At 35.6% G+C, this 14,634-nt stretch overlaps 1 protein-coding gene across 1 annotated transcript; it reads left to right on the plus strand.

Moving 5' to 3' along the window:
- The first annotated feature begins 384 nt into the window (after window positions 1–384).
- Window positions 385–6,235, plus strand: LOC107047628 (very-long-chain 3-oxoacyl-CoA reductase). The gene is made up of 5 exons (XM_015270422.1): window positions 385–642; window positions 2,310–2,457; window positions 2,550–2,925; window positions 4,543–4,886; window positions 5,803–6,235. Exons 3-5 carry the CDS (start codon window positions 2,551–2,553, stop codon window positions 6,077–6,079), a joined length of 996 nt encoding a protein of 331 aa, XP_015125908.1. The 5' UTR covers window positions 385–642; window positions 2,310–2,457; window position 2,550; the 3' UTR covers window positions 6,080–6,235.
- The last annotated feature ends 8,399 nt before the right edge of the window (window positions 6,236–14,634 follow it).

The following is a 14,634-nucleotide window of genomic DNA, read 5'->3' on the forward strand; positions in this document are numbered from 1 at the left end:
TTCTTCTTGATACCAATCTTAATAAATAAGAAGACTAAGAAAGAAAAGAATAAAATTGCTTCATGCTAATTCCAGCGAAGATTCCCCTAACAAAGATAAGTCTCTGATTTCTTCAATCTTTACTTCAATCGAAATTCAATCAATACGACTGTCAATTTCTCGTGAATATCATTAGCATCAGATGTCCTGGATGAATCAAACAGCCTAGATTCTTCAAGTCAGCAGGGCGTATAAGTGTGTCAAAGAAAGAGGCCTGATTGTTGTTATTAGCCAATCAGTGAGAGAAAGAAGGAAAGCGTACGTCCAGACGATTCAAGAAGTAGGGGAAAAGTGATCAGCCAGCATTCTCCGTTGCCACTAGCCCTGACATTGCGCGCGCGCATCGAAAACCGTCGACGACGATAATCGACCGCGTGCGTTTTTAGATTCGTCGGTGGTAGTGCACCAAGCTGTAGTGTATTGAGTTATATTCAGTAAACCGCTCTTGATGTTTTGAGTATTTTAATTAGCCTCTATCCAATGTAGATATGTGATAACTTCGCAGACTGTTACAATTTATTTGACTAATATTCATCCACTATTTCAAGTGCAATTATTAGATTTTTGTGGTGAAAAGCAGAGGAAAACTGATGCTCCTGACATGTAAGGAAATACTGTTATTATATTCCCATAATTTCTGGAGTTTTCATTATAAAATGGTCAGAAAGTGCCGAGTTATTCGGGCAATTACATTCGTATCGTGATGGCAAAGGTTTCTTCCGGGGTTTTATGTAAAGGGTAAGAAAAATACATCAATTGCAATTTTCGCGCCTCATAATGTGTCTTTTGTGAATATTCATTCAGTCATGCCAACAATAATCAGTATGGTGCTATCAATTTAGTTCTAGATTAGGAAAATTCGTCGTATTTTCATCGTAATTTTATAATAAAGGCGCAAAGTTTACGTGAAGCAATGAATCTTGGTAGGGATGAAAAAATTTTCTTCCGGGTTTTTGCAGTGAAGAAAAATGCGAGACTTCAATCGCCTTTGCTTATTAAAATTTATAATTTTTCAATTCTTATGTTATGTAATAAGTGCAGCAGAGTTGGAAAAACAGAAATCGATTGGATTTTTATTTTTTCTTCTTTCCGATGATTAGAATTTATAATGAGTGAGAATTGATGCATTTCTGAGATGCATTGATGTACCTTTGGATCAACAGCTGAGTCATAAAAATGATATAATTCTGTTAATATGTATGATGATGGAAAGAGATTTAATTTAATTTATTGAGATTAGATTATCTCTATAATTAAACAGTGATCATTTTATTCTTCCGTATTGTTTCGGTATGATTGAAGTGTGTATACCTGTTGTAAAGCAATTCAGTTACATTAAATCAATGGAATATGGTGTCGAACAGAAATAGTTTCAATTGAATCAGACTTGAGAAGGGCTTGGGAAAAAAAATTGAAAATTTTTGGCGAAAATTGCATGGACTTCCAGAAGCCGAGTTTTTTTGACTTCCGCAAAAACTAATCTTTCTGATAGGAAAAAACAAACATTTGCAACCGTTTCGACAAAATGAGATGAATAGATTTTTTCTTGACCATGGGCTCCTGTGGGATTTTTTTTATGGTAGCGGCAAATTTAAGCTGCCGCTGGCAAACAGTGGAAATATTTACAACTTTGAATTGCATAAAATCCGAGGTTAGTGCTTACATTCGTAAAATGATAAAATTATCTATTTGGTTAGGAAGATAACTTATGTAGCAGTCGAACAAAAAATCAAGAATTTTTCGAGTGTTTGCGGCTTGGGATAAATATCCTAAAACAAATTAGTAGGTGTCGCTGATCTGAAAAAGACATGAGTTTAAATTTTTCATTGAAATATAAGATCTGCTCAACGAATGGCTCTACAACTGATAGATCTAGATAAAAATAATTGAAGACCTTTGTTATTGCTGAATGAAAATTCTGATAAAACATTTGTTATCTATTTTTTTGTTGGTGGGAAAATATGATAAATCATTTAATAAATATCCCAGAAACGAGTTTTTTCGTAGATAATTCGTGAAAGACATTCTCTTTTTTTATGTAGAAAGAGTTGATATAAATTGTTGGGCCCTATGTGCAATAAAATAACTATATGTTAATTCTTTTTTTGATGTTCCCAAACTGATCTGATATTTCATTTCGATTTATCTTCGATGTTTTACCGTTTACTTAAAAATTAAAATGCAACGCAGGAAATGTTTTGAATTTCCTTCATTCGACATGAACCTAACACAAAGTTTTCATGATTTTCATTAATTTTCATTTGTATAAGCGCGTCAACGGACCTCGCAGGTCGTCGGAGAACTTCGGCTGAGTGTTGACGACAGCTTCTAGTGATAACATTTATCGCACCGTAAGCACTTGAACCCCAACGTACGTCCCTCAGTCGTTGACGAGTTATACAACTCTAAACATCAGAAGTAATATCAAACTACCAATTACAGAATATTTGATTCCCTGAGAGGGCCGAAAGTTGATTGAATTAATTAATTGGAAATCCTGAATTCTTTAGAATGGCTCTGACGTGCTGGGAGAAGCTAGCAGTGGTGGTTGTTGCAGCTGTGGGTTTGAGGATTATCGTCAGATTGACGGTCTTCACCTGGAAGAAATTGATAGGGCCTTCTCTGGGTTGTGGAATCGACCTTGCGACCCAGGGGAGATGGGCAGTGGTAACTGGAGCTACTGATGGCCTTGGCAAAGCTTTCGCACAGGCCCTTGCTGCCAAGGGACTTGACATTGTACTGGTCTCTAGATCTCTGCCAAAACTAGAGAGTGTTGCTAAAGAAATTAAGGAACAGTACAAAGTGGAGACAAGGATTGTCGAGGCCGATCTCACCGAAGGACAACCTGTCTATGCAAAAATCGCTAAGACCATTGAGGAACTTGAGGTAATGATTTTTATTTGTCTTGAAGAAATTGACGAGGGATTTTGGGCAAATATTCTATGAGCCATCTGGTGGTTGCACAGATCGTACGAACCCCGTTCGTTGTGCCGTCAGTACAGCATCACATAGTAAAAATTAGTATAACAATGGATGGAAAATATCTAAAAAAATAAAAAATCAACTTCGGGTAATCATCGATAAAACACTGCCCATACTGCGACTGCAAATATTATTGTTCATTATTTATTCCGTTTCAAAGTTGAGTAGTTTTTTCAAAATGAAATCTAGCGCTCCGTCGCTTCCTAACACGAGATGGCCCATTGAATCTCCACATAAAAATTTCTATATTCCATTACAAATAGAGGAGAGTGGGGCAAAATGAAACAGTCGAAAAATGACTATTTGACGCAATTCAAGCAAACAATTTTTTTTGTTATATATTTTTTGTATTAACTTTTGTTTGTTAATTCTTGAGAGTATTAAGGAGAATAATAATTTTCCATTCTGTAGAATGAAAAGTTATTGAGAAGTTTTGATGGGAGATTTTGTCCATGGATTAATTGAAAACAAAACGAGACAGCAAAATCCGAAGTCCAGAGGGATGCCCAGGGGAAGACCCAGAGGGGGAAAAAGGAAAATATGAGGCTGAATTTCAATCGAATGAAAGAAGAAAAGTGTAATCGCCCTAATCTAATCAATTGAATTATAAGACGAATATAAAATTATTATTCTCATCAGTACTTCCAATAATAAAGAAAGTTGATAAAAAAAAAGTTAACAAAAAAAATTTTTTTTGCTTGAATTGCGTTGGACAGATATTTTTTGATTGTTTCATTTTGCCCCACTAATAATTATGAATAAATATTATCCTATGGCATTCAAGAAATGCCCTTTTAAAAAATCCGTTGTAACGATTTTTCAAGCGTCTATTCCGCTGATCAAGTAATGTAATATGATGTCTATGTATATTTTTTTATGTACTGTAATTTTTTGTTTACAGTAATTGTAAAAAAAAAGAAATTCATTTCTTACTGTAATAAAAAAATACATATATAACATAGTATATATGTATATATTTTATAATATATTCTATATACAGTATGTAATCTATGCTATATATACTGTATGCATATATATTTTTCTATATTGTAATTTTTTTCAATTATTGAAAAGTTAATATGGTTCTGTAAAAAATATATATAGGATAGTATATATGTATATAGTACATAATAAATTCCTAATCCCTAAAAATAATAAAGAACGAAAAAGCAAAAGAGAAACAAAGAAGAAAATGAAGAGGATTATGACGATGCCGAATAATTAATTCAACAATTAAATTCTCATTGTGAAAAACTTTGTTGAAACCATTCATGTTTCCTGCATTATTATTGAGATAAAAATTAATGAAAGTGAGAAACGTAGGGTGACAAAGTAAGGTTTTAGTATTCTGGCACCCATGGAAAGCAATACGCGAGCGAAGCGGCCGCCCTGTTCTAGTTGTAAGAAATGCAGCACCACGATCATATAGTGCAACCCACGGAGTGATCCCACTGAAGTATTGATGAAATGAAAAATGAATACATATATAAGTATTTCCCATTGATTTCTCTATTTTTTCAGGTGGGTGTACTAGTGAATAATGCAGGAACGAGCTACGATCACCCAGAAATTTTCACAAACGTGACAGAGGAGACAATTGCAAGGATATTGCAGTTGAACGTAGCTGGTGTAACTGGAGTAGCTCGAGCAGTGTTCCCAGGAATGATGGAGAGAAGGAAAGGAGTAATAATTAATATCAGCTCGACAGCAGCGGCCATCCCAAGCCCCTACCTATCGGTTTACGCAGCGAGTAAAGCATTCGTGGATAAACTCAGTGCAGACCTTGCTGCTGAGGGTAAACCTAGAGGCGTTACTGTGCAGTGTGTCCTCCCGGGTCCTGTGGCCACAAAAATGTCAAAAATCAAGTGAGTTGGAAATCATTCTACAATATTGGATTGTTTGAAGAGATCTCAGCACTTCTACTTTTCTTCCCGGTCCAGGAAATTCTTGTGATTGTCAACTTTGATTTGAATACAATATCATACAGGTTCATTGGATATTTGGGAATTAATTTGAACTTTATAAGTCGGTGACCTGTTTCCATGAAAGAATTTCGCTTTTCATTACATAAGTAATCGCAAAACTATTTCAGAACTTGAGTGCAGTTGAGTGACGTTTATAATTTCGTATAAATCAACTGGCTCCTTACCGATTGTTGATATTTTCCAGCCTACTCAGCAAAATAGAGTTCAGATATAACTGATTATCTCAGAATTTATTGAAATTTTCCCCGTATCTCGATTTCAGTACAGTTATCAAGTAATTTTATATGATGTCTATGTATATTTTTTATGTACTGTAGTCTTTTGTTTACAGTAATTATAAAAAAAGAGAAATTCGTTTCTTACTGTAATAAAACATATATTTCTGTAAAAAATATATATCCAATAGTATATGTGTATATTATAAAATATACACTATATATAGTACATAATACATATTATATATACTATACATATATTTTTTATACTGTAATTTTTTTAACAAAAACAAGAATGTAATACAGTTCTGTACTGTAAAAAAAATATATAGGATAGTATATACATATAGTACATAATATATCTCTAAAAATGAAAAAGCAAATGAGAAATGAAGAAAAAGATGAAGAGGATTATGACGATTCCAAATGAATTATTCTACAATTAAATTCTCCTTGTGAAAAAATTTGTTCAAACCATTCATTTTTTCTGCATTATTATTGAGATAAAAATTAATGAAAGTGAGAAACGGTAAAGTTTTACTAATCTGACGCCTCTTCATTAATTTTTTTTCCAATTACAGGAAAGCAACATGGATGGCTCCTAGTCCTGATAAATTCGTGGAGTCTTCATTAAAAACTGTAGGAATAGAATCGAGAACTACTGGATATCCTCCTCACTGTTTGATAATCGGTTTCGTCAACGGTCTTCGCTGTGTTTGTGAGAAAGGTGCCATTTGGCTAGTATCTAGAACAATGATGAATATTCGAGGTCGTGCACTACGACGAAAGAAGGAAAAAAGTGAAGTCGAGGAAGAAATTACTGAAATACCTAGAAGAGAAGAAATTCCGATTGAATAAGTAATTTATCACCAATGCTCAATTTTTTTTCGTTAAATCCTATGAATTTTATCTTCCGTATTAGTCATAACTGTACATTAATAAATTAAGTATTTTTATCTGACTATTAATGAAATTCCGAATAAAGTAACAACTATTCAGTAAATGAAGCTTAAATCAATGAACTTTGTGTTAACGAAAATGCTGTGTCACTGAAGTCGCCATCGCAGCAAATATAATGTCTACATTACAACTCCAGTGGTTTGTTTATTCATGAGAGCTCAATGCGACCGGACGTTGTTTTGGAGCAAGTGAGCGTCAACTGCTTAGATATTCACTGAATCGACACTTTCCTATATAAGTTGAATTTGCATTGATAATATTCGTGAATCTCCGATTTTTCTTTCATTGTTCGTGAGAAATTGTTGGCAATCATATAGTTATATTTAATAATGGTTAATTGAATACTAATATCTAGTCATTTTTATTGAAAACTTTAAGAAACAGTTCTCTTAATCAGTATGCCGTTAGGAACATAAACCAATGAGACATTAAAGAATTGTAATTTTGAGAGTATTACAGGCTTTATTTGCTTTCGCATACCAAAAAAATTGATGAAAAATTCTAGCGGTAATTGTATTAGAAAATTCTATTTGTGTATTCTGCCAATTTCAAGAAAATTATGAAACTTTCATGTGTGTTTTTCAATAGATATTTGTTAATAGAAAAGCGTACATATATGTTGATTTTTCCATATAGCTCATTCTATTGAGATTATTTCCATGAGAAGCCGTGAATAAGAATTCCCCAAGTTTTTTTTCTCGGATTTTATTATGAGAAACAAATAAAATTATAACAGAAAAAACTTACGCTTAAAAATTTCTGTGGAAGAATAGAAGCCTACTGTGTTTGTTCTACGAAATATCTCTTAACAAAATGACATGGAGAAATTGCATAATCTTTAATGGAATTCCAATGGAAATTCAACAGAATTCCTTGAAGAAAGCGCAAGGTTTTGCTGGAATTTTTTTTTCATACGTGTTTGAATATATTCATATATTTTTCAGCCATGTAGTATTTAAGGGGAGAATACTATAAGTTTTAAATGTCGCGGGCTACTGGAATGAGATTACTCATACATTGAAGATTGATTATATATATCAAAAAATGAAGAATGAGTACAAAAAAGTGAATAATTGCTATTATCTTCATATAGTGTAGTTATTTTTGCTCATGAATTAGTAATATGCTTCCGAATGGTCATCTTGTACATCATTTTTTTATTGCATATCAAATTTATCCTTTCACATTATTTCTCTGGAGATTTATGGAATACGTTACATCTACGATATAGCGTAGATGTTCCGTAGATGTGCGTAGATGTGGATTTGTAGGCCTGAAAAGCATGAAAATGATCGAAATAAAGTAGAATAATGATTGGGAAGTTAATTATCAGAAGATTAGTGTCAGTTATCAATCATTAATTGAGTTTTTTTGATGAATTTGAAGAAATTACTGCTAGTGTACTTAGGGTCGGTTTGTTCATGTACCGTTTGCGCTAAAGGTCCGTTTAGCAAACGGACGATTGACTCTTCTTCTTCTTCTTCTTCCTTGTGCTGCTCTCGCAGCTGGTCTGTGTAATACCGGAAGTAACTCAGCCAATTTCGTGTTATACTCTTACGAGTGTGTTTTTGTCGCTACTTGTGTTAGTGGGCGGGGTTTTTCAAATGTCCAGATTGGAGTGCGTGAGGTCTATAATTTCATTGATGTCGTAAATAAATTCTGCTATTCTTTGTAGTAATTCCGTGTCTTGGGAGAAAGAAAGACTTCTAATTTCCCATGGAGGATTGATCTTCTTCTCTGTTTGTATGAATTGTTTGAGTTTTTCTGCTTCTATTTTTGTGAGGTCGCATGACCAAAATATGTGGTTAAGGTCTTGAGTGTCATGTCCACATGGGCAGCTGCTGTCCTCTTTTTTTTTTATTTTCCATAGGTAGTAACCTGTGCATATATGGTCAGCTCTTATTCTATTGATTAATGTGATATATCTCCTGGGCAGTGCTCCTTTGAGAAACCATGGGTGTGTGCCTCCTACTTCTCCAAGTTTCCCATATGTTATGCTCTTTTGTTTGAATGATTTTTCCATTACTTTTCTGTGTTTCTTTTTGAAATTAATCTCCAGTTCATTGTATGAAACTCTTAGGTTGTATTTGTATTCAATTAATTTACCCTCTAATCTCGCTTTGTTCGCTGCTTTGTCCGCTGACTCGTTGCCTGGTATGCCCATGTGCCCAGGCACCCACCAGATCTCTACCTTTCTGCCTGCTGCTTTGATTCTGCTCATGAGTGATTTGATTTCTAAGATGAATTCGTGAGTTTTTCCACTTAGTTCGACATTTTTCAAGGCTTGTATTGTGCTTAATGAGTCGATGCAAATTAAGGATTTTTGTAGAGTGGAGTTTTTGATGATTCTGAGTGCCTGGGTTATGGCCATTGCTTCCACTTCAAAAATGCAAGCTCTGGAATCCATTTTATATAATTTTTCAATTTTCAAATTGTTGTTCACTATAGCGAGTCCAGCAAACTTCTCGTTTTCTTTTCTGGATCCATCTGTGTAAAATACATTCCATTCCTTCTTGTGTGTTGTTATTTCTTTTTCAAACTCTGTTGCTGGAATTTCTTTTTTCTTTATTTTCTTTCCTATTTCAATCTCGATCTTTACTGGATCCAGTTGGGCTCTTAAAGGATATTCATAACACGGTAAAAGTTCATGTCTTGCTAGTTGTTTGATTTTCTTTTTTCCCTCTTTCCAGATGTTTGATAATAGGGATTCAGAGCACTTTGGGGTTCTTCTTCTTGATTTCACTCTTTCTAAGTAGGCTAATTTCGGGGCGAGGGGGTGTTTTTTGTCAGTATAAGCCCTGGCTAAATATCTGCATGTCAATTTTTCTATTCTCAGCTCCAGCGATGGCTGGCTAGCCAGGTCATGTAGAATGTTGATTGGAGTTGATGGGTATACGCCTAAGACACACCTCAAAGCTGGATTCAGTGCTCTGGCAAGGTTGTCTCTATTTGTTTTAGATGCAGAGGAAGAACATAAACCTGCCCACTCTGCTCTCGCTCTTACTAGAGATTTGAAGACTGATAAGGCTGTTAATGGATGAAGTCCGAAAGCTTTCCTGGTGAGCGTTTTCAGCACTGATGTAGTTGTGTTTATGTTATTTTTGACTTGTTCAGTAAAGGCTTTCCAATTTAATTTTGAGTCTAGGGTTGTGCCTAGAAATTTTACTGTTGAAACCCTTCCAATTTTAGTGCTTCCAATTTTTATGTATGGTTGATCTGGTATTTTTTGTTTTCTTGTAAAAATCATAAATTTGGTTTTTTCGGTAGAGATTTTTAGTCCAAGTTCTCCCACCCAAGTGTTGAGTTTGTTTAGACCGTCGTTCATTTCTTCAATGCATTCTTCCACGTCATTTTTTTTTGAATAAATAATCCAATCGTCAGCAAATTGTTTTGAACTACATTGGCCGATGTTGTGATTAATTTTTCTTACGTATACGTTAAATCGGGCTGGGCTTGAGACACACCCTTGTGGTAGTCCTTTTATGATGGTCTTTTCTTCAATTAGTTCTCCAGAGTCGTAAAATTTCACCTTTCTCTGTCCTATAAGATTGGCTATCACCTTTATTGCTCTTTTGGGTAATCGTAATTCTTCTAAGTTTTTAATGAGTATCTCTGGGCGTACATTGTCGTATGCTCCTTCGATATCAATAAAAGCTGCTCCTACTAATTCTTTTGTTGCAAAAGCGTTTTTTACGTCCGTTGTGAAGATTGCGAGGTTGTCCAAACACGATTTTCCTTTTCGGAATCCGAATTGGGATGTGGGAATCACTAGTTCTGCTTCAAGATAGTATTCAAATCTATTCATGAAAGCTCTCTCGAAAACTTTCATTAAACACGATGCCAGGGATATGGGTCTTAAGCCACTGTTGCCTGGTTTTGGGATTAAACATATGTCAAACGATCTCCATTCCGCTGCTGTCTCTCCTGTTTCCATAATTTGGTTGAAAATATGTGTGAGAATTTTTAATGCTTCGTCTGGTAAGTTTTTAATAATTGCATTGGATATAAGGTCTGGGCTCGCTGCTGAAATCTTTTTCAGTTTGTTGATGATTGTTTTAATTTCTTGGAGCGACATCGGGAACCAAATTTGGTTCAATGCGTTTCTCCCCGCTTCTTCCGATGCTTTTGGTTCTTCATAGCCATCTGATATATCTTCAACTAATTTATTTATGGCTGTGGAGATCTGTTCTTTTCTTTTTTCGTTGGTGGTACCTTTTTGTTGTGTGTCTGCTCCATCGAACTTCCTTATGTTTTAAAAAACAGATTGAAGAGGCATGTTGGTATCTATGGATGTGATGAAGGTGTTAAAATAATTCCTTTTTATTTTCTTTAATTCTTTCTGTGTTTCTAACCGAATTTTTTGATATTCGTCAATGTTTTCTGTTGAATAATCTTGTTTTAATATTTTCAGTGCCTTTGATCTCTTTTCCAGTATGGGGTTACAGGTCTCTTCGTCCCACCATCATTTAGGAGATTTTTTTGTTTCTTTGGGGTGCTGTTTGGATTGTTTTCCTGAATTGTCCTGTTGTTGTTATTTTTGTTTTTATTCTCTTTTCCTCCGCAAGCTTTTACATGTTTTTTAATTGTTTTGCAGAGTTTCGAATATTGGATCAGGTGGTTGTTTTCCTGGAAATTCTCTTTGTTTATTTCCTGTATTATATTTTCTTTGAATTTTTCCCAGTCCGTTTTCCGTGTGTTGAGGCCTCATCGATGAGCCCTGTCCTTTAAAATGACATTGTTCAATACAATTGATCTTATGACGTGGTCGCTGTCCAGGTTCCAGTCTGTAACACCCCAGGTGCATTTTATAGCTAGATCATTGTTAACTATCGTTAGATCCATGACGTCTGTTGTATTGGATGCTTTGTCATATCTTGTGTGTTTGCCATTGTTTAAAATGTGTAGATCAAAATTTGGAATAGATTTCATCAAGTTAATCCCTGATGAGCTCTCTTTGGTACTTTCGTAAGAGTCGTGTTTGGCATTTAAGTCACCTCCGATTATCACGGGGTTATCTTTAGCTATTAATTTAATTTGTTCAAATAGTTTTGTCCATTCTTCGACTTTGATGTGGAACTGCGGTGCTTTGTACACTGAGAAAATATAAAGCTCCCTGTCCTCTTTTAATTGTAAATATATGCTGGTTACCTCGAAGTTGCCGATGTTGAAAACATCGTGTTCTAGGTCTACGGGATGCCACTGCAGGTCCGCTCTGGCTGCGATAGCGACTCCTCCTCCCTGTTGGTCGTTGTCTCTTTCCTTTCTGTGTAATTTCATATTTGTTGTGCCATATGGCTTGTCCTTGGATAATTTAGTTTCTGATAGTAAGACAATGTCAAACTCTTTGTTGAGTTTGGGAGTCAGATAGGATTTGTTTTGGAGCCCTCTGCTATTCCATTGTCCTATTCTAATTGTTTCGTTTGAAGACATTTTTAATTATTTATTGGTTGATTTGAGTCCCCATTTCTTCCAAAGTTGGGGTAAAAATCATCAAAAATTGCTGTTTTGTTTTTGTCTTGATGTGGTGGCTGTCTGATAGTTATCCTTTGGACTTTGTTTTGTTTAGTGTTTGTCATATCAGTGAGAGGGTTGCGAAGTAATTGTGCATATAAGTTAATTGGTGCATATTTTGCTGATATCTCCTCTCCTATGATGATTCTTTGAATGTCTTCCTGTGTAAGGTTTTCTGTGTCTATTGTATCCATCTAATTCACTTGGATTTCTCTCAGTTTATTCTTTGGATGTCTTGATTTCTTTTGTGATTCTTTTACTTTTTCTTCTCCATCTTCATGTATTTTGTTCGAGTTTTCTCTGCTTATTGGATCTTCATTGTTTGTTTCTTCAATGATAGATGAGGTTTTGGGAATTTTGCGTCTTGTTTTCCTCGGATTTTCTCTTGCCTTAAATATTCTTTGGCTTAGATTAGACTTCTCTCTGGGGGTCCCATAGTGAGTCCTGAAACTCTCAGTGGTTCCTGATTTGGTGGAATTAATTTCATCTCTTTGTAGTCTCTTTGTTCATCTCATTTAGAGTCGAGTGGCATGGGACTGACCAACCCTCTTCTCTTTTCAATCTGTTTAACCACTCTCTCGTTTCTTTTAATGTCTTCAGTTCATTTCTCTTCATTTCCTTGTTTCCTTTGGGACTCCTATGTTGCTATAGGCTGCAATCATGTTGATAATCTTTGATTTTTGTACGATGGTGCAGTTTTCATCAAAGGCTCTGTGGTTTCCCCCACAGTGTGCACATTTGGTGTGTTTGGCTTTACAGTTTTTGGTGTCGTGGTCTTCTCCGCATGTATTGCATCTAGCTTTGCCTCTGCAGTTCCATTTGAGATGACCTATTCTTTGGTACTTGTTGCACATCTTTGTCTTTGCAAGGTAGGGTTCCCCATTAAATCTAATTACTTTTGCATAAAGGTAAGGTAGTAAAAATAATTGAAATATTATCGACAAAATCTGCATTACATAGGTATGTTCACTACCCTACNTTTCAAGTGATTGGAAAAAACATGAATCATCCGCAAAAAATTATGAGAAAAAACAAAATAACTTTTTCACATCACTGTTCAGTAATGAGATTCAATAGTTTTCCCCATTAAATCTCATTACTTTTGCATGAATGTGAGGTGGCAAGACTAATCGAAATATCACCGACAAAATCTGTATTACTTAGGTATGTTGCACTACGCCACTTTTTTCCTCCGAAAAATGAAAATTTCAGGTAATTGAAAAAAAAATCATCCACAGAAAATGATGAAAAAAAAGGACAACTTTTTCACATCCCTTTTCAATAATGAGTTTCAATAGTTTTCCACATATAATCTCATTACTTTTGGAAAAACATATTCCAAGCACATCCGAATTAATCGAATAAAGGTAATTGTGGTAGAACCACTAATTAATAGATCATCAATAATCTCACATGGATATCATATTTTTTATTGTGTAATGAGATTTTATGGGTTTGTCCATCGTTTCTCATTTATTCTAACCATCAGCATCAGTAATATGAAACTATGAGTGTACTGACAATACAATGTCTATTTCTCATTCCTTTTTTTCCACTAATAAGATTCAAGGGTGTATTTTCACCAGGGAAATGAATAGGATCTATTGAGTGCNAGACGCTCAAATTCGGGGGACGCTGGGTACCTATACGAGGAGGTGCGTGTATTTATAAGAGATGTCTATATGAGGGGGTGGTCATAAAGGGGATATCGATATTTATGGAGGATTACTATATTAGGGGGTGCTCATATGGAAGATGTTTATGGGTACGGTCACACCGCTGCGGTCACACGGACGGGGGGGGGGAACGAGCGAAGCGAGTGGGGGGGGGCAAAGCCCCCCCCGGGTTGGCGAGCGGAGCGAGCAGGCGGCGAAGCCCCCTAGTAAGAAACTATGAGTGTACTGACAATAGCAGTGTCTATTTCTCATTACTTTTTTTCCACTAATAAGATTCAAGGGTGTATTTTCACCAGATTCTATCTTGATTACGTTTTTGTAAATCAACAGTTCTCCTGGCAATTTTTGGCCTTTAAACGTAAATTTGATAGTGTTGTTTGGGACTCTCTGTTTCTCTCCATTTATCACTTTTTCTCGAGTGAATCTCTCCATTTTAAGTATCTTGAATTCTTTTCCTTCCCAGTCGATCCCCTCTGGTATTTTTTGCTCAGGTAAATTCTCTTTAATCCCTTTTCCTATTCCAATCCTTGTTACCTTAAAGTCTGGTATGTATGCCATCCAGTCTTTTTCTAGCCATCAGATATCTTGCTTATCGACTAGTTCATTTGCTTCTTTATCATTATCGTAGATGGCCTGGACTAAGTTTGCACCTATTCTTTTGATTCTTCTGACATTTGTCTCTCTTTTTCTTAGGCGTATCCCCACTGACATTGGGTGGAGATTTCCAATGTTTCTCAGCACTTTGGGTCTTTTTTCCTTGTCTGGCTCAGTCTCCTTGCATGTAATATAAAGTATGTAGGGACCATTACCTTCAGCGTCATACATGTTGATTGCCCTGAGTATAGTTGTTCTGGTTCATCCAGGTGTTTTCTTTGTTGTGTCTTTTTCGGGACTCCTGCTGTTGGCCTGGAGGGTCTCCGTCATGCTCCTGGCTTCCTTCTGACTCTTTGCCACATTTGAATTCATCTTGAGGATCCAATTCTCAATCGATTGTCACCAGTTTCATCCCTTAATCTCTGCTGGGGGAGGAGAAATGGATTTTTCAATGGGAGCAGCCGTTTAGGGACTCACTCCATGCTTCAAATATTCATCACTCCTCCCCTAATTGAGATGAAGGGATGAAACGACCGCAATCGGTTGAGGATCCAATTCTCAATCGATTGTCACCAGTTTCAGCCCTTAATCTCTGCTGAGGGAGGAGAAATGGATTTTTCACCGGGAGCAGCCGTTTAGGGACTCACTCCATGCTTCAAATATTCATCACTC

Source organism: Diachasma alloeum, unplaced genomic scaffold (assembly GCF_001412515.2).
Source record: "Diachasma alloeum isolate Michigan unplaced genomic scaffold, Dall2.0 Dall_scaffold_72664, whole genome shotgun sequence".
Classification (NCBI taxonomy): domain Eukaryota; kingdom Metazoa; phylum Arthropoda; class Insecta; order Hymenoptera; family Braconidae; genus Diachasma; species Diachasma alloeum.